At 55.8% G+C, this 18,671-nt stretch overlaps 1 protein-coding gene across 1 annotated transcript in view; it reads left to right on the top strand.

Moving 5' to 3' along the window:
* The window catches only part of RHBDD1 (rhomboid domain containing 1), a 113,639-nt gene extending 95,172 nt beyond the window's left edge, over positions 1-18,467 (top strand). The window contains exon 7 of the mRNA XM_004674228.2: positions 16,856-18,467. Coding sequence (XP_004674285.1) covers positions 16,856-16,950 — 95 coding nt within the window. The 3' untranslated portion in view covers positions 16,951-18,467. The remainder of the gene's footprint in view (positions 1-16,855) is intronic.
* Positions 18,468-18,671: the final 204 nt, after the last annotated feature.

Here is an 18,671-nt window from a genome sequence, read left to right as displayed (position 1 = left end):
TGAGAGTGGAGCGTGATGTGGTGGCCTAGGCCCTGTGGGAGCTGCCCAGCGCCGAGGGGTGTGTCTGTGCCTTCCACCTACACCAGGGAAGGCAGACGCCCTTCACGGGGCTTAGGGGGACATGGAGTTACATCACTTTTGTTTCTTGCTCCTTCCAGGCACTGGCTGCACCTTTATGGCTGAGGCCTCCCACGCATCCGCCTCTCCCGTTACCGAGGTTGCTGTTGTTTCTTTTCCCGCCCATGTGTCTCTTCTCCGTGGTGTGCTGTCGCCCGGATGAGGCCCAGGCCACGGCTCTGGTGCTGCGCGTGGACCTGCACCTGCAGCTGGGCCTCCGCAGAAGTGCAAGGGAGGGTGAGCGGGCAGGGCCCCTCGGCGGTGAAAGGAAGTCGTGTTTTAAACCCCCGCTGTCCGTTCCCTTTAGTCAACATCTCTCTTACCCACGTGGCCCCTCGGATCTGGCTCTTGTCGAGGCTCCCAAGAGTTGACGGGGTGCCAGGATGATAAAAGAGAATCAAGAGAAACCCTTTCAACAGAACCCTGTGGAATCGATGCCCTCGAGCATCAGGAACAGTTTGTCTCAGAAGAGGTATCCCTCTGATAAGGCCTCCCATTTTTCTTTTTTTTTTTCCAGGATTTATTTATGCATACAGAACTGGGGTACAGGTGCGGGGTCGGGGGTGGTGGTGGTGAGAGGGTTCACCAGAGACAGAGTGGGGGCAGAAGAGGCAGCTGTGCTGAAACATACTGCTGAGGGGAGCTGCAGGGAGACAGGAGAGTCTGCCGCGCCATGTGGGTCAGCTCCCTGGCCAGGGATCGAACCCATGCTGCAGCAGCTGCGGCTAGCTTCATAGGGCTGCACTTCAACCCACCGGAAAGAGGATTTTAGAACCTTCCACCAGGGAGGCCCCCATTTTTCTGACCCTGTGTTATTTCCCCTCCAGGCCACTCAGAAGCCAAGGCCTGTAGATTCAGGTGTAGCTTCAGGAAGCGCCGGTTGTCCTCGAAGTGAAAGAGGGTGCTTCGTGGTGACCTAGGTGGTCTGCTTGGTGCCAGGGCCTTGTGGGAGCTGTCCAGTGCCGAGGGGCATGGCTGGACCTTCCACCTACACAAGGGAAAGAGATGCCCTGGCATGTGGGTTAGGCGTAAGTTCCCACCTTGTGGGGAAAATGGAGGTCCGTCACGTGATTTTACATTCCCGCCACTAACCTCTAGCTACACCTGCACTCCTCTTGGGTCACTGCCCGCAGGATGCCAGGGGCTCAGGGGCGTGGGCACAGGCACACACGCCTCTAATTATGGACCCCAGGGCCCAGAAGCACAGGGCTGTGCGTATGTGAATGCAGACACCTGGCCGGAGGCGGAGGGGTACAGGGCTCCCTGCCTGCCAGCTGGCCTGCCCCCAACTTGGCGTGAAAGGCCTGTGATGTGAGAACAAGGGTTCTAAAATCCTCTTTCCATAAGACTCAACCGCCAAGCAGTTTCTAGCCTTGGCAGTATCTGTACACGTCAGCCCCTTAGCGCTTCCCTGAATGCTGGGCTAGGAAAACTGGCGGTGCTGCGTCTGGAACCTACATTCTCAGTTAGAAGGTAGATGAAAAGACACCGTCCACAGGCTCCGTCGCGGTGCCTGCGGGTGCTCGCTCAGGCCGCAGCAGGCGGCCAAGCCCAAGGGTGGTCCGATCCCAGGTTTGAGCAACAGTGAGACTGCAAGGGGGGCTCACCCCAGGAGCCCTGGTGTAGTGCCAGCAAGGCATGAAGCAGGTTCCCTGTGATCCGGGCACACGGGTGCCCGGGTGATCCTGGCGCCCCTTTCAGGCTTTTAAATGGTCTTTCTACATGCAGGGCCAGGGGCCATTTGTGGTGCAGCAGCCAGGTGCAGGTGCAGGTGCGGGGGCGGGGGCGGGTGCGGGTGCGGGGCCGGAGGGCTGGCAGGCCTCCTAGCCCCTGCGAATCTTCTCTCTCTCTGGACTCCGGGATTCTCTTGTGGTCCCTGCGCTGGTCTCCACTGCGCTCCGCCGTGTGGTTCTCTGCTGCCCGGACAGACTCCGTCTCTGGTTCAGGTGTGCCCGCCCTCACACGGCCACACCGCATCCAGGTCTCCCCCGCCAGGCGCACATGCATCATAGAGGCCAGCGGTGGGAGGGCAGGAAAAGCCTGATCGCTTCCATTTACCCTGCACCCAGTTTGCACATCAGTCCCCGACCCCCGTGGGCGGAGCCGTGGCGTCAGGCCTCCAGTTCCCGTGTTTCTCCTGGCGTTGGGGTAGAATGGAGAAGGGATGACGTAACCCCCTGAACCCCAGGCAGGGCTGCAGGGACAGTGCTGCCCAGTGCCACCTGGGTCCCCAGGACATCCCATTCTCTGCACCATCTGCCACTTTGGATCTTGGAACTGCACCCCCTGCCCCCAAACTGAAATACCAGTAGACCAAGAACCCAGATGCCCAGGAGAGACCTCCCACATCCAGGCTTTTGCTTCAGCCACTTGGACCTGCAGCAACAGCCTCCAGGAATGATGTCCAGGCGTAGGGGTGCGGCAGGTTTCCAAGAGGTGTGAGCCTTCATGCAGACTTGCGCGTTTCCCCCCATGCAGGGGTCCCACTCAGGGGGATGTGGTTGGGGGAACTGTACCCACTTCAACCTCTAGAACTTTCATTGGTGGGGGGGGGGACTTAGCTTGCTGTCTCTTGACTTGGGTATTAGGGGAGGTTGCCTTAGTCTCACCCCTAAATACTGGAATCGCAGAGGCCAGCTGGGGGTCACGAGGAGCCGGCCTGGGGTCCTCAAACAAGGAAACATTGCCTTGGGGTTGTGTGCCCAGCTGGGGGTGCCTCTACACCTGTGGCATCTAACACATAAAGCCTGTGGCTTCATTGTTTCAGCATTGCCCTAAAGAGGTGGTGTCTGTTCTGGAGGCCAGGTGAGCTGGGCAGTGGCGAGAGGCCCTCATTTGATGGAGACACAGCTTCCTCATGCTGCGAAGGCCCGAAAGGGAGGGAGCGCCCGTCTCCTTCTGTGGCATTTGCGCCTGTGCCTTGGTTCAGAGTGGCAAACGAGAGGCCCAGAGAGGCCAGGGGTGCCTGTGGAACCTGCCTTCGGTCCCCCAGTGGGACCTCGGTGCCTGCAGCTGGCTCCCCACTGTGTTTTGCCTTAGTGACCGCCTCTGCTCTTCCTGTAAACACGAATATGAAATATATTTGCTCAGTCTTTCGGCCTCGCCACCTCCCCCACCGCGGATCCAGAATAGTGGCTGGATATGAAATATATTTGCTCAGTCTTTCGGCCTCGCCACCTCCCCCACCGCGGATCCAGAATAGTGACTGGATATGAAATATATTTGCTCAGTCTTTCGGCATCGCCGCCTCCCCCACCACGGATCCAGAATAGTGGCTGGAATTCATGAGAAGGTTCTGTCTTCAGATGTTTATAATCCGAAAGAATCCCTTATGGCTTTCTGTACTAAAACGACTTGGATGTTGGTATTTTATGCTGGCAAACGATCCAACCCCCCCCACACAATGACAATGCCGTGCATTATGTATAATTTGTTGTGTGCCCCGGGAGCGAGGGGGACCGTGAAATGCGTCCCGGCCCACAGCGTAATTGGCAGGATCAAACACGGCGCTCGAGAAGCACAATGGTTGTCGTCCCAGGTCAGTGAGAGTGAGGAAAAGTTCTGATAAAAGCTGTACACCCCAAACTATACAAAGAACAGCCCCGATATCAGGCTGCAAATATGTCAAGAGCCTTCACTGCTAATTGAGGAAAGCTTTTGAGGTTTAACAGCTCATAAATTCGCACTGGGAAGGCCCTATTGTTCTGAGGTTATAAGTCTCAAGTCTTTGAAATTTAACAGTCCTGCTTTTATATAGCCTTCCTCCGAAAGTACCATTGTAAACATGAAGGGTTTGCATTTTAACATAAATTTGAACAATGCGGTTTTAAAGGAGTTCACCACATCAAAGAGCAGCTGTTTTATAAATTCCTTTTTCTCTAGTATTTGAAGCCACACGTGACTTGCAGAAGTGCGTTCATTCCCTCGGAAGGGTCCGGCTGGTGTGGCGCCCTCCCGGGCTCACTGCCCCAGCACAGCCCGGGCCCCGGCCTGGGGCCTGTCCAGTCCATAGAAGCCGCTCTAGAAACGGGGTCACACTGGGTGACGCTCACGGGTGCCTTCTCGTGGCCCTCCCTTTTTTCCCTTTAAACTCAAGAGATCCGCTGTATCTTGCCGTGTCTTCCAGTGCCCATCACGGCCCCTGCTGTGCCCTCATGGTTTCCTATTTAAAAACAAAAGTCAGAGCAGTGAATTGTGCTGAGCCATGGGTGATGCAAAGGAAGCGTCCTGCTAAGGGTAGCACGGTTGTGATCAGAGATGTGGGCACCGCGTCGTGAGAGCAGGGCCCAGAGGCCGCCACAGGCCCACAGTCGTGTACTCCAGCCGCGCTGTAGACCCCGGCTATAGCCAGACTGCCGTTCTCCCTCTGGTTCAGGCCCTCTCTCCAGTTAAGGTTCATCCCCAGGGTGAGAAGGTGACCGCTAGCCCTTGTTCCCCGCCCCTGCACCTCCCAGGCGAGGATGCACATTCCTGGAAGCACCAGCCGTGTAGAATTACTCCTGGACACTGTGTGCTGTAAGGAAGGGCACAGGGAGCTGTAAGCACTCCAGCCGGGGGGTACAGCTGCTCCCCAGGAGGCCGTGTCTGAGCTGAGAGCCCAGGTGGAGGACCGGGAAGGCCAGGAGGACTGACGAGGCGGAGTGGGAGGCAGGCAGGCAGGCTGGGCACAAACTCGCTTTGTTCTTAAATAAAAGGGCGCCCAGGAGGGGTGAGGCAGAGGCTGAAGCTGACGAGATGTGTTTTGGAAAAGCTCTCCTGCTGTGGTGTGGGCCCGGCTGGGGAGCGCGCGGGCTCCGGGAGGCGTGCGGGGTCCAAGCTCACAGAGCAGGCGGTTGGTGCGGGGCATGGCAGCGCAGGTGCGCAGGGCCGCGTGGGTTGGGGCTTGTTCAGGTTGAAGTGCCCGAGCGGTGATGGGCTGGGGGCAGCAAGGTGTCTGGGACGCCTCCTGCTCCGTGTGTGCCATCTGGGTGGGCCCCCTCCTCAGGGTGGGTTTTAGCATAGCGATAGGTGCCACTTGGTCCTGATTGCCTTGGGCCAGGCACTGACCTCATTCATTTATTCATTCACCTCAGCGCATCCGTGAAGTAGGTCTATGCAATTCGCAGACAAGAGAATGAAAGTTCAGTGAATGAGGAGAGGAAGTTGTGTTTGGTTGGCCACAGAGGCGAGGCAGAGCGGGATTCCAGCTCAGGGCCGTCTGGCTCCAGGACTGACGCTACCACTGTGCCCACCAGAGCCAGGCTGCAGGTGAGCACAGCGTGTCCGTCCACTGGAGGGTTGGCAAGGGAGGGCTGGATGGTGTAAGGTAAAGTGACTAAATGTCACCAGGAGGCCCGCTGGTAAGGGCGTGTCCCTGAGACCAGTGCACACAGGGGTGACATACCCTCCCTGGGCTCCAGCTTCCCGTCCTTGAAACAGGCAGCTCAGATGCCACCACCCCACAGCCCCCCCTGCCAGGCCAAGCGTCCCCCAGCGTCCCCTCTCTGACCAGGACCTTGCTTTGGCGCTCTGTCCCCCAGCCTCAGCGCTCACCTCTTCCCTGCACCGCACACAAATCCCTCCTCCCATCCGGAGCAGGTTCCTGATTTAAAACTTAACGTTATTTTCTTCTGCGGGCTCCTTGTTCCATTTTATTAGAAATTATGAACAGATGTGGGGAAAGAATGCCTTGCTGTTAGCGAACCTCTCTGTAGCACAAGCCTTTTTAGGGTCCTTTCTGAGCAGCGCTAGGTCAGTGTGAAGCCGCGAGAGGCGCTTTCAAGGGTGCAAAACAGTCCGAGGGTCCCCGTGAGCTGGGCTTGTTTGTCAGACACGGTTTGGTCGCAGGCCTGCGTGTGCGCACGCGAGTGCCTGTGTGAGACCATGCACACTCAGCCCGTCTCCCATGCAGCGCAGAGCACAGCCCAGGCCTAACGCACCCACGAGGGGCAGCCCTGGTGCCGGCCAGTTGCGCCCACACGCACAGAAGCCGCCTCGGTGAGGGCCTGTGCTGGGCCCCACACCCAGATCCCGCAGCTTCCCGCGCCGGCGCCCTGGCCCTGCGAGGCCCGGCTCTTGGGTGCTGAGAGCCAGGGCACTGCCGTCTGCACCTCCGCTGGCCGCACCCGCACGCTGCCCGGGCGGGTCCAGGGCAGTGAGGCCACGCTGCCCTCACCTCAGCTACCCAGGCCTCTGTGGAGCCCTCAGGTCGGGCCCAGCTGCTGCTCGGGGCCGCGTATGCTTCCAGGCTCGCCGCTTTCCCTCCTGACCTGCGGGGCGGGACCTGGCCACCTGCTCCCGCGGCCTGATTTTCTGGGATGGGGTCGGGCTCGGGGTTCCCTGCACCCCCACTATGTAGATGCATCACCCTGGCCTAGCCCCTGCCTCCGTGTGAGGAGGAGGCCAGGTGGCTTTTTGCGTCTCAAAGGCTCCAAGCTGCCCTGTCCACCTCAGCCCCCTGAACTAGGAGCTCACTGCCCGGTCAAGTCTTCCGGGGTTTGGAAAAGCGGAAATAACTTGCACTTTTAAAGCCCATAAGACAACGTCCCACCTGGATGTACCTAAGACATCTCATGACCCTGCCTTTTCTTTAAGGTTGATTTATTTGTGCTTACAGAACTGGGGTACAGGCCAGAGGTGCAGGGGCGGTGAGAGGATTCACCAGAGACAGAGTGGGGAGCAGAATAGGCAGACTGACGAAGTACACTGCTGAGGGGAGCAGCGGGCGGGTCAGGAGAGGTCTGCTGTGCCCTGGCCAGGGATCGAACTCGTGCCATAGTGGCTGCTGATAGCATCGTAGTGCTGTGCTTTTTAACCCGCTGCGCCACCAGGGAGGGCCCAACTCTGCCCTTTTTGGCCCTGCGAAGTTGTCCTTGTGTCTGTGGGAGCCCAGAGCCCAGACAGGAAGCAGGAGGCTGACCTGGATCCTGAGGCGTCCCCGACCTGCCCCTCACCCTGGTAGGCACAGGAGCAGGCTGTAGGTGGGGCCTGGGCTGGGAGAGCCTTCCAGTCACCAGCGCTCTGCATCTGCCCCGTGCGCTCCAGCCCCGTGTCCCCGCCTGCTCCTGCCCTTCCCGGCCCACGCAGAGATCCAGAGAGGATCACTTTGCTCTGGCTGGGCTGAGCCTCCGGGGCCCGCTTCCTCCACTCTGGGGCAGCAGCCACCAGACTGCCAGCGCAGCGTGGTCCCTGGACCTGTTAGGCTCCTTGGGGGAGCTGGGTTGGTGTGGGAAGATCCTGACTGCAGGCAGAGCGTAGCAGCTGGTGAGCCACCAGTTTCCGGCTCCTGGGAAATGTGGTGAGAGACCTGCTTGTGCAGACCCAGCGCTGTGCCGTGCTGGCGGGCAGGCCCCAGTGTTTCTCCAGGGAGCAGCACCCCACCTGCCAGCCAGGCGCCAGCCGTCCCGTCCTCCCCCTCACTTCTCCTGACTGGCCATGCCCACACAGCTGGCCATTTGCCACTGGGCTTGACCAGTGTCCACTCACAGCCAGCAGCCCATCTTTCTTCAGTCCTTGATTTCTTGGGGTGATGATTGGCATGCCCAAAGCTTAATAGTTATTTTCAGAAGATTGAGTTTCTTAGGGGAGATACCGGCTAATCTCAAAGGGCCAGTGATTTCAAGAGTCAGTGAAAACAGATCTTTGCTTACAGATTTGGAAACTGAGCTGCCTCCGAGTTGAAACTCAGGTCAAAATGAGTAAAACACCAGAGGTCTAAATGTTGTCAAAAATGCTTCTTGATACCTCTGTCTGCGTGGGGTGTGAGCCGGGGTGGAAGCAGTCGTGCTGGGATCTTAAGGTTTCTGAGCGGGGTCCCACCCAGCTCATGAAAGAGAGGCCGTACACTGGCCTCTCACCACCGGGAGGGCAGGGGTGGTGGTCCTAGGCAGCTGTGAGCCCACCTCATCCCTGCACCCACCAGCAGAAGTCTGGGAGTCCCTCGGCTGCAGCAGGGATCCCCCCAGACCAGCCCCAAACTGCCAACATCAGAGTCATCTCCCTGACCGCTGAGCCTGGCTGACCAGGACGGCAGCGGCCCAGGGCCCGGGGCATGGACTGTGGAATTAAAGTCGTTCTCCAGGATGGACCCCCAGTGCTGGCAGCCTGCAAGGCGCCCCGAGACTTGGGGATACAGTGTCGCTTACATGTCCTGGCCTCCCTGCCTCGGTGTCCTGTCCACCTCCTTTTGCTCCCCTTCTCTCTTGCGGGGATCATGCAAGGGGCAGAAGGTGAGCAGGTATGAGGGCGAGTGAGCGAGGCTTTGAGAGGAGACATGGGCCAGTGAGCAGCCGTTTGGGGCTTGAGGGAAACCCTGTCGGTGCTGTGGCGCCTAGGAATGCCTTATCGCTGCTGTTTCTGCTCGTCTCGTCTAGGTCGGGGCTAGCGTGATACAGATCGTGCCAGTGAAAGCACTCATGTGCAAGTGGTGAGCACAGTGGCAAGAGCTGATTCTGAGTTTAGAACTGGGTGAAATACCCGAGTCCACATCCAGCTCTGTCCCCAAATCCGCAGCTCTCCCCGGGCCTTCGTGGGTCTCCTTTGCTCCGGGAGAAATGTGACATGACATAGAAATGGCTAGATGCCAGCAAATGAGCCCCAGGTTTCGGGCCATCCAGACAATAAACAACTCCATGACACTCAGCCGGCAGCTTCTGTAGCGCCCATCTGTTTCAAAACAACCCTAATTCTGCTTACGATGCGGATTGCTTTGTTGACTGGGATTTGTCCTGGTTTTCCTGCAGCAGATTCCAGTCACGGGCCTCTGCTTCCACCTGCTGGCAAGTGTAAAACTGGGGTGAGGCCCAGGGTAGATCTGTTCTCTTGAAAGAGAAAGCTAAGCTGTCGCTCAGCGTTGTCCAAAGCAGTGGAACTTCTGGGGAGCAGGTTGCAAACACCAGCTCCCCCCACCAGAAACGCTCCAGCAACTCTCCTGGGGATTCACGCTCACTCACCAGTGGCATGAGCTTCTTCACCTGGACTTCAGGGCTCTGGGGCCCAGGGAAGGTAGAGATGAACCTAACCACACACGCCCAAGCAGAGGACATAACAGAGCTGGCTTGAGACGGTCCAGTTCATCCTGGAAACGCTTGGTGGTGAGAGTCAAAGCGTTGTTCGCTCCAGGAGCTCGTCGGGAAGGCAGGAAGGAGGGGCCGCCTGGCCGGCATCACTTACCGAGGGCTCCAGGCCAGCATTGCCGGACTGGTCTCGTGGTGTGAACACCTGGTAGGGTGTGGCGGTGTTGGGGGTCACCCCTGGCTGGCCTCCCCCAACCCCCACCCCAGTCTCATCACCAGGAAAGACTTCAGAGCAACCAGATCCAGGGACATTCTTCAGGCCGCTCTTCCAGATTCTCATAGCTGCAAGAAAGCGCGAAAAGTTTGAGAAATTGCCCCAGGCCAAAAGGGACTGAGAGATCAGACAGCTCAGTCTGCTGTGGGCGCCTGAGCAGGGAACTGCAGGAAAGGGGCGAAGCCGCAGGAGCTCGGGGACTGGGCTCAGAGTGAGGCAACCCACCCTTACAAATGGAGTCTTCACCCTGACAAACACGCCTCTTGATGTGCTCATTAGGGGAATCGGGCTGTCTGTATTGTCTTTGTGACCTCTGTAAATCTCAGATGATTCCCAAATGAAAAGCTGATTGAAAACTAAAATGTCAGAAGGAAGGGGCAGTGAATTCAACTCCGTGAGATGGAGGAACTTGCCCGGGAGCCCGGCCTGGCCAGCTCCTGGCAGGCTGAAGACAGCACCACCTCCGCACATCTGCCAGCCGCAGGCCCAGGCCGGCCAGGAGGCAGGTCGCCAGGGCAGCTGTCCGCGCGGGCCCTCTGGTGTCTGCTGGGACCGAGCACCTCTTGCAGGGTGTGTGACGGCGGCCCCAGAGGATCCCGGGCCCAGGAGGAGCGGGGACATGTGCAGGCCCCGTCCGGAGAGGCAGCTGCCTCTCCTCCAGCCGTTCTCGGGGTTGTGCTGCAGAATTTCTAGGTGCCGTTCAAGCCATGCCACTTCCCCGCCCAGCATATCACTTCTTGCACGGGGCCCTGCTGGTGGGGTCTGGTGACCTGTGTGTGTGTGTGTTTTTTTTTTTTTTAAAGATTTATTTATTTGTGCATACAGAACTGGGGCACAGGCCAGAGGAGCAGGGGCGGTGAGTGGATTCACCAGAGACAGAGCGGGGAGCAGAACAGGCAGATCAACAAAGTACACTGCTGAGGGGAGCAGCGGGCGGGTCCAGAGAGGTCTGCCGCGCCATGTGGTCACCTCCGGGACAGGCGGGAATCGAACTCGTGTGAAAGTCGCTTTTGATTCTTAGTGCTGCGCTTTAACCTGCTGCACCACTAGGGTTTTAACAAGGGTCTTCACCTAGGAGCTGCACCGGTGAGCCTTCCGTGCACGTGTTTGGGCTGTGGGAGGAAACCAGAGCCCCGAAGGAGATGCCCTGGACATGGGGAGAGTGCCCGCCACGCACAGCCCCTGGCTGGGAGTGTTTATCTGATCGTTATAACACATAACAGTGGTTAATGCCCTGCTGTTGGTGTGTCTGATCGGACCTCCTGCTCACTTCCCTGAGGCCACCTTATTCTACCTCCGGTTCTCTTTTTTGTGTTGTAAAGTGTGAGCTCAGTCTGTGCCTCAACAGGTCCCGTGTCCAGCCTCTGCCCACCATCTGAGCTGAACCACAGGCTCCCTCAGTGGGTTCAGCAGTGAGAACACAGAAGCGAAAGCCTCCCTGGCTTTTGAGGGCCCCAGGCTGCCTCCGTGCCTACATGATCCTGAACCGAACAAATACACGGAAGGTACACGGATGGGAGGGCTGTTCTTGGAGACGGCCTTTCAGCTGACCTGACTGAATACACGGTGTAACGCCAGCTTGCCGGCCAGACGCATTCTGGCTTAAGTCAAGGAAAACTGGGAATGCTCCAGAGCGTCATTAAGTGTGTGTACAAGGCGTTTGGAAGTCAAGCTTAGTGGCACTGAAATCCCTCTTGATAAAGTGTATGTTGGTAATAGAAATTTCAAAGGCTCCAAAACAGACAAATCGATTTTAAAAGTAGCAAAGTCCTTAAGTACTAAAATCTACGTTTGTTGAAAAAAAAATAGTCTTCAGGGGACTAATTCCTAGCAGGAGACCGATCCTCCTCAGCCCTGCCTTCCCTCTCCGCCGCCCCTCCAGCAGGAGGTAGATGTGTGTGTGTGTCGAGACCTCGGGAAAGAAGTTTCACCTGTTCTCTGCTTAGAAAATACGTGATCATTCGCTGTCCTCGCTGGCTTTGCAGTTGTGGCTAAAATGTCTACCTTGTCAAATCCTAACCTAAAAGACTTAAGTTACCCTCAAAAAATCTCTTTGTAGTAAATTTTGTCTGAGGCAGAGGTTAAGCTGTTCTTGCTGCTTTTTCCAGAGGTCCTGCCTGCCCTGCCGGCTGCAGTCCAGGCAGTCGATGCACCGCTCAGGCTTGCAGAGTCGGGTCAGGAGGGATGCACCCCCCTCTGGGGAGGCGTGGAAAGGGTCCGCTCTGAATCTTGCCTCAGCCCCTGACCAGCTGTGTGGCCTTGACATCGTTAAGCCTCAATTACTCTGTAAAGTGGACAAGGAAATTCCACTTGGACACACGACAGTGTGTGTGAGTCTCTTGTAGTGTGAAATGGAACCAGCACAATGGGCGTGTCCTGGTTGAACCCAAGGGGGGGCAAAAACCGATAGACCGCCTCTCGCTGTTGGAGAGCCGCTAACGGGTGGGCGGGGAGCGGGGGTGAGTGCAGGAAGCTGTCTGGGTTTTCCTCTCGATGGGCCCATGTGTTAAGTTCATGAAAATTAAGCACTGTGTATTATTTGTAGAAGGGGAGAGTAAAGTGGGCTGGTTGCAGTTGCTCACAGCCTTCTCGCGGGTCCCTGGGCTTCCTCTGTGCTCCAGACGTCAGACCAGAACATCTTTCCTGTAAGAAACACGAGACCTGGCGCAAAGGACTGCATTTTAGGTTACGTGAATCACTAACTGGATTCGAGTCTGTTTGAAGTCACAGGTGGTGGAGACAGGAGCCAGGCAGGTGACTGGTGCTGTCAATCCCGAGCTCCCTTCCTGAGGTTCCAGTTGCTGTTCACGAAATGCCCAGGGTTGTGACTTGACTGGTCTGGAAGAAATGTGACGAGTTCTCTCTCAAGTCACTTATACATGTTACCTTCTTGTAAACCCAATGAAACACCCAGTTGTGTGAATGTAATGAAGTTTTAGATGAGTTTGCGGCTATTTTTAAAGAGGTAGACAGCCAGCTGGCCAGACGAACAGGGGCATTATTAGTTCTCAGAAAGAAAAGTGGTTTTGAGGACCTTGGGCTCTTCCCTTCCTCAGAGAAGGTCTTGCTGAGAAAGTCTAGGATTTTTTGTAGGTCCTTTTGGTCTTTGCAACTGACATAGCAAAACATCCTTTACAGAAGGCGTTTTGGAAGCCTGTGACTCACAGAATTATGATAAAGTATCGTTCTCAGGGAGAACATGATGGGTCCCCTCGCTGCAGCCCTCATCTGACACAGAATTCCCAGGGCGCCCTGGTGATTTATTTAGAGGTTTCCTGGTCTTTTAAAGAAGAACTTCACTTAAAGTGATTGCCGCTTCAACTTCCTAATATAAGGGAAAGTTAGGCCACCGGTAGCTTCACTCTCGCATAATTCCACTGCTGGTCTAGTGCGCTCATCAGGCCCCGGGCCCATGAATACAGCAAGTGAAACCGCGCTCCTCACAAAGAGGCTGAACAGGAGGGAAAATGGCCATCTCCTCCTGGCGTTCATTTAGCAATTCTTACCAAGATGAAATTGCTTCTCCCTTAGATGTAAAATGCAGAGGTTACTGCATTATACATGAGGATGGAGAACGGAACAGTGTCTCATCAAAAACCACAAATCAATGAATCTTGGGATCTCACGACTATCATTGAGCTAAGTTGTCTTAAACTGGGTGCTGTTCCTGGGGTTCTCGGAGGCATGCGCACTATTTCTTTGAGTAAAATTGAGGGCTGACCTCTATTTACAAGAGCACAGAGGCAGGGCTCATAAATACTAATGCTCTGCTCCAGGTGCATCGGAGCAGGGCCTTTCACCGAGGCCGTTAAGTGTTGGTTGCCTGATTTGACTTCCAGAGAAAAAGGTCTCAGCTGTGCGCTGCACTGTCTTGGCAGTGATGGAGAGCAGTGCCAGGTCACGTGACACAGGGATGCTTAGAAATGGGGGCGAAGGTGAGGCACTGGAAGCCAGAGAGAGGCCACCTGAGTGCGGTGGCAGGGAGCCCATCCCAGCAAGGCCCAACCCACAGCCTCCCGCCAGCGTTGGCCCTGTCTCTGAAATATCAGATTAATTTGCAGAGATTTCCTTTACAAAATTGAACTGGGGTTAAGACCAGCATCATGGGCCCTCCCTGGTGGCACATCGGGTTAAAGCGCAGGATTATGAAGCTGCCCACAGCTACTGCAACCTGAGTTCTCTCCCCAGCCAGGGAGTTGACACTCAGGGCTCTCCTGACCCGCCGCTGCCCCCCTCGGCGGTGTATTTCAGTGTATCTGCCTGTTCTGCTCCCTGCTCTGTCTCTGGTGAATCCTTTCACCTCCCCGCCCCGTATCTCTGGCCTGTACCCCAGTTCTTATGTGCATAAATAAATCAATCTTTAAAAAAAAAAAAAAAAGCCAGTATAACGTTCAGAACCTGAAATGAAGCGCCAGAGTCGCTCTTCAGCCAGGGAGGCTTTGACTTCCTTGGAAACACTGTGCTGGAAGGATGCGAAGCGCCTGTGAAGTCAGAAGGCCTCGTGGCTGTGGTGGCGGTTGTCATGTTGTAACGCCCAAGGCCTTCTGTGGAGAAAGCCGAGCCACTCCAATAGCCATGCTGCTTCAGGGGGCCAATGTCGGGCTCTGTCGTCAGGCCTGTGGCGACAGCAGGTCCCGCAAGATTGGGGATACCAAGGCTGGATCTTCTTTTTCTGTTCTAATATAGGAGTAAGCTGCTCACCTGGCCATGTAGGAAAGGGCACTGTGGATGGCAGAGGCCGGTGAGAGGGTAGCCGCGTGTCACTGTGTAAGAAGTGACGGTGGGACGGAAGCCAGGGCCTCTGTCAGAAGACCTGGTTAGGTCTTGACTGCCTGTCTCTGTAGCTCTGCCTGTCTCACAGCCTGAGCTGTGTCCCTAATGCTCTCTGAACCTCTTTGATTGCCACATTGGAAGTAAAAGTTAATTGAGCTAGGGCACCTCTAGGCAAAAGAGTGGCTGCTGTTCTTTTGTCTCCTTTATCTTTTTTTTTTTTTTAAAGATTTATTTATTTGTGCGTACAGAACTGGGGTACAGGCCAGAGGCTCAGGGGCGGTGAGAGGCTTCACCAGAGACAGAGCGGGGAACAGAACAGGCAGATTGACGAAGTACACTGCTGAGGGGAGCAGCGGGCAGGTCAGGAGAGGTCTGCCGCGCCATGTGGTCACCTCCGGGGCAGGCGGGAATCGAACTCATGCAGAAGCGGCTTTAGATTCTCGGTGCTGTGCTTTAACCCGCTGCGCCACCAGGGAGGGCCCCTTTATCTATTTTTAATCATCCTCATAACTGAATTTAAGACAGATAAATGTCCACTCGTGTGTCAGCCACCTAAAGAAAGGGCCAAGTCTGTGCTTGGGCGTGGGCCCGTGCGGGGTCTGCAGTGCCAGTCAGGAGTTCCGGGTCGCTGTGAGTTCTCCTCAAGCGCGTGGATGTGGCCCCTTCCGTTGGCTCTGCTGCCCTTCTCGGCCCTGTGACTGGGTCCAGGGAGCATCTGTGCTGGCTGCTCTGGCCGGGAGCCTCTCCTAATCCTTCCCCGAATTCCCCTTCTGGAAACATTTGTTTTCGGCTTTTTCTTTTGTTACGTGGTGATTCCCTTTGGAAGCCTGAGCCCTTTCGCCGTCTCATGTCCCATGGCCTGGAGTCAACTTGCCACGTCTGACTTGCTCTGGACTCTGCCTGCAGCCAGTCCTAACCACTCCCTGCCCAGCTGGCCTGCACTCAGAAGTGCAGTGAAGGACCGTCTTGTTCAAAACAACTATAAAAGACAACCAGGGTCTGCATCTCATCGTCTGAAGCAATTTTCAGCCATAAATTCATGGCGATTGGATTCACGAGTTTCTCTGTGACTTCAAAGTACCCACCTCTCTGAACAATGAGCATTCCTTTCCTTTCCAAGTGCATGTGGCAAAAAACACAGCCAGCAATACTTTCAAATCTCCCAAGTGTTTATAAAATTTTTATGGTCAAAGTCTTACAAGCCTATGTTGTGTTTGAACATCACTTTTTAATGAGACTTGATAAATTGACACATATTTCACTGTATCAAACAGAAACTGCGTAAGAGTTCACCCTGTGGGAGTGAGTACCGGGCTCTCTGGCCAGCTCACTTGGGGTGTCCTAGTCAGGAAGGCCTCCTTGGGGTTTTTTCCCTGGACCTCAAAGGAAAGGAGGCCAGACACAGCTGAGCACTAGCCAGCAAAGAAGTAGCTTCGGGCTACTGCGGTCCCAGCGCTGGGCCAGCGTCGCACTGCTGCTCCGACCTCTGACCAGCAGAGTCCTGCCAACTGTCAGGTGGATGTACCTGTAAAGGTGCCGCCCAGAACAAGCAGAAATCTGCCCTTCCTTGCTTTTCCTCCTGGCTCCAGCCCCTGCCCCGCCCACCTTCCTGATGAGGCCAGTGCGCCCAGCGTGTTTCGCCCCAGCTGTGGCTCCAGAGTCTCCATGGGCTAGAGGAGCCCTGGCAGGTGCTGGTCAGTCGTGAAGCCCTGGCCTTCACAGAGCAGCTCCTGGGTGGCCAGGCCTGTCCCAGGTGCTGGGGGAGAGCAGGGCCTGAGGCTGCTGCTTGGGCTGCTGAGGAGTGGGGGAGGGGTGCGTGGCCCTTCTGGAGCATGTGGCTGGTGCAGTGGACCCCTGAGAGGAGGGGGTGCAGGCTGATAGCAGGTGGGTGCTTAGAGGCCGGGGTATTCGGTCAGGGCCCCGGGAGCTAGTAAGACCTCTGGGTGTGCAGATGGTGCAAGAGGACCTCTCAGAGCGAGTGCGCAGGTTAGCAGAGGACCAGGAGGGGAAGGGCCCATCTTGTGGTCCACAGGCTTAAAATCGGACTCGCGGCTTAAAAACCTGCCCCGGCAGTCCGTGACACACTGCGTGGCTGCCTCGTGAAGACGTGGGTGTGCTCGATGTGCCCCTTTCATTCCTTCGTTACTCCCCACTAACCTGGAAGGGTGTTTTTACATAGCAACTTGAAAGGCTTGTAGCATGTTCATTCTATTTTTGGTGTGTGTGTGGTCCCTGGAGAACCCGCCAGTGATGAATCCCGTGGTCCTTCATGCGATCTTTAAAGATTAGGGCTGTGTTTTTGTCCACCTGCCCAGACACTGGCCCCGATGCGCCGCTGCCCCTGTTCTGCAGTCCAGGGTGTTTCAAGCAGGCACGATCCCCACTGGCAGAGGAGGGCCAGGAGGATACAGAGAGCGTGAGGAACCAGCTTACAAATTAGTCCTGGGCATAAAAACAAACTAAGCCCTCGTGGAGTTAGGTGATGCGAGTTACAGAGCAGGAGAAGAAAACAGGGGAGATTGTTTAGAAGCTTCAAGGGGAGTCCAGTCAAACTCCGTGTTGACAGCTGGCGGTGAATTGCACTTGTCTTATTTCTGTTTCAGGCCAAAATAGAGGTGACACTGTTCCCCCAGAGTACGCTATCAGCGTCAGAGTGGTGGTTGGGCAAGTTTGATTCTCCTTGTGCTTCTCACTGCAGGAAATTCCAGAAGCAGTCCCCCGCCCTATGGGTTCCGGCTCTCCCCGGAGGAGGAGATGAGGAGACAGCGGCTGCAGAGATTCGACGGCCAGTGAGGAGCCCGGCCTGGCGCGCGGCCCGGTGCTGAGGTGGCTGACGGTGGGCCGACCCCCAGACTCCCAGATGACTGAAACAAAAGCAGGGCTCCCTGCCTGCGGTGACCCATGCTCGTGGCCCCAGAAAGCTGAACTCATGGGCGGCTTCTCTTGTCCGGAGCAGGCTGCCCACTGCAGGGCACAACTTTCTGGCCTCGTTCACTCCCACAGCAGGCCAGCCCCCACACAGGGACCAGCACCCCCCTCCTTTCTCTCACTGCTGACCCAGCGGAGCCCCCCACTAGTTTTGCCTCTGAAGACTGTGCACTTCACCAGACCCCTGCCACCCTCTGGCAGCCCAGGCCCGCACTGTCTGCGCCTCGACCTCTACAGTAGGACTCGAGGGCCAGGCCTGCCTGGGGGTCACTACCACGTGACACGCCCGGAGTGGAGGGATGTCTTGGCCGCCTTTGCCCGGGCCTGGGCCATGTCCGCTGCAGTTGCCACGCACGTGCTCAGCCCTTGGGTCACTCTGCCTTTACAGAACCCCGGCTCGCTCCCTTAGGTACTCCCGGCCCAACAGCCTGGGACCCTCCCAATCCTGCAGCCCCCGCCCCCAGCCGGGGTGCCGTCCCCAGCCTGGCAGGGTCTAAGCAGCGCCAGAGGTGGTGTGGAGCCCAGGGAGGCAGGCCGTGGGCTGGCCGCTGAGAAAGGCTGCTGAGGAAGCAGCTTCTTTCCTTATAAAAGTGCCTTGTCATCAGCCACTGTAACCTGCCACGTGTCCACACGCTGCCCCGGCCCCCGGCGTCAGCCCACACACGTGGGTCCGATCCCTGGGGCTCCTGGTGCTCACGTTCCGTGAAGGCAGCTATCATCAGTGTCCTCCTGCCACCAAAATGTTTATTTTTGAAGAGAGTTGGGCGCAGAATAGGCTGTTCCTATTTTATCTTGCATTTATATGTCATTTTCTGTGTTTGAATGTAATATATATATATGGGCCTAGTCTGTGCATAAAGTGAACATCTGGAGGGAAGTCTGTCCACACGTTTACAGGCGCTTCTTTGGGGAAGGTTACCTTTTGTTTTTTTATAATTTTATACTGTTGTAAAAAAGTATGTGTATGTATCTTTTTGCAGTCAAAAAACTATGTAAGAATAAGGATAAAAAATGAACTATGTAAGAAGAATAAGTTAAGAAATAAATAATTGGAAATATAAGCCAGAAGACAGACTTAGAGTTAGTAAGAAAACTGTCTATTGATAAAGTTCACAGTATAAGCAGAAACATAATAAATACATATACAGCTTAAAATCACCTGTTTTCCTGCCACACCGATGCACTTAACATTGACCTTGGGGGGACAGATAATGCTTCATCAGCTTTTCTTTCTATACAGTTGACACCTTTGGGGTAGACCATTTACTTTTGTATGATCTGACCTGGGAGAGGCTTTGTCATTTGCCAATAAATGAATCAAGAAAACCCCAGCGTCTGAGAGCCCTTTGACCTGACCTCCCGCCGGCACACCAGTAACTCAGCTCCTCAGATTCATTCATAACTGGCCCAAAGCTATAGCTAGTTATAATACAGATTGTATCTGGGAGCCTGGTGGCTTTAAACAATTTACATTTACATTGAAGCTGCCATTGTTCTTTCTCCCAAACTCTGAGAACTTGAGCCCCTGACCCAGTGACATGAGCCTGTCCCACAGCACTGCCTAATACAGCACTTCCCGGATCTCG

Source organism: Condylura cristata, unplaced genomic scaffold (genome assembly GCF_000260355.1).
Source record: "Condylura cristata isolate star-nosed mole 26May11 unplaced genomic scaffold, ConCri1.0 scaffold00002, whole genome shotgun sequence".
Lineage (NCBI taxonomy): Eukaryota > Metazoa > Chordata > Mammalia > Eulipotyphla > Talpidae > Condylura > Condylura cristata.
The sequence above is the reverse complement of the archived record's forward strand: the minus strand, read 5'-3'. Positions and strand labels throughout refer to the sequence as shown.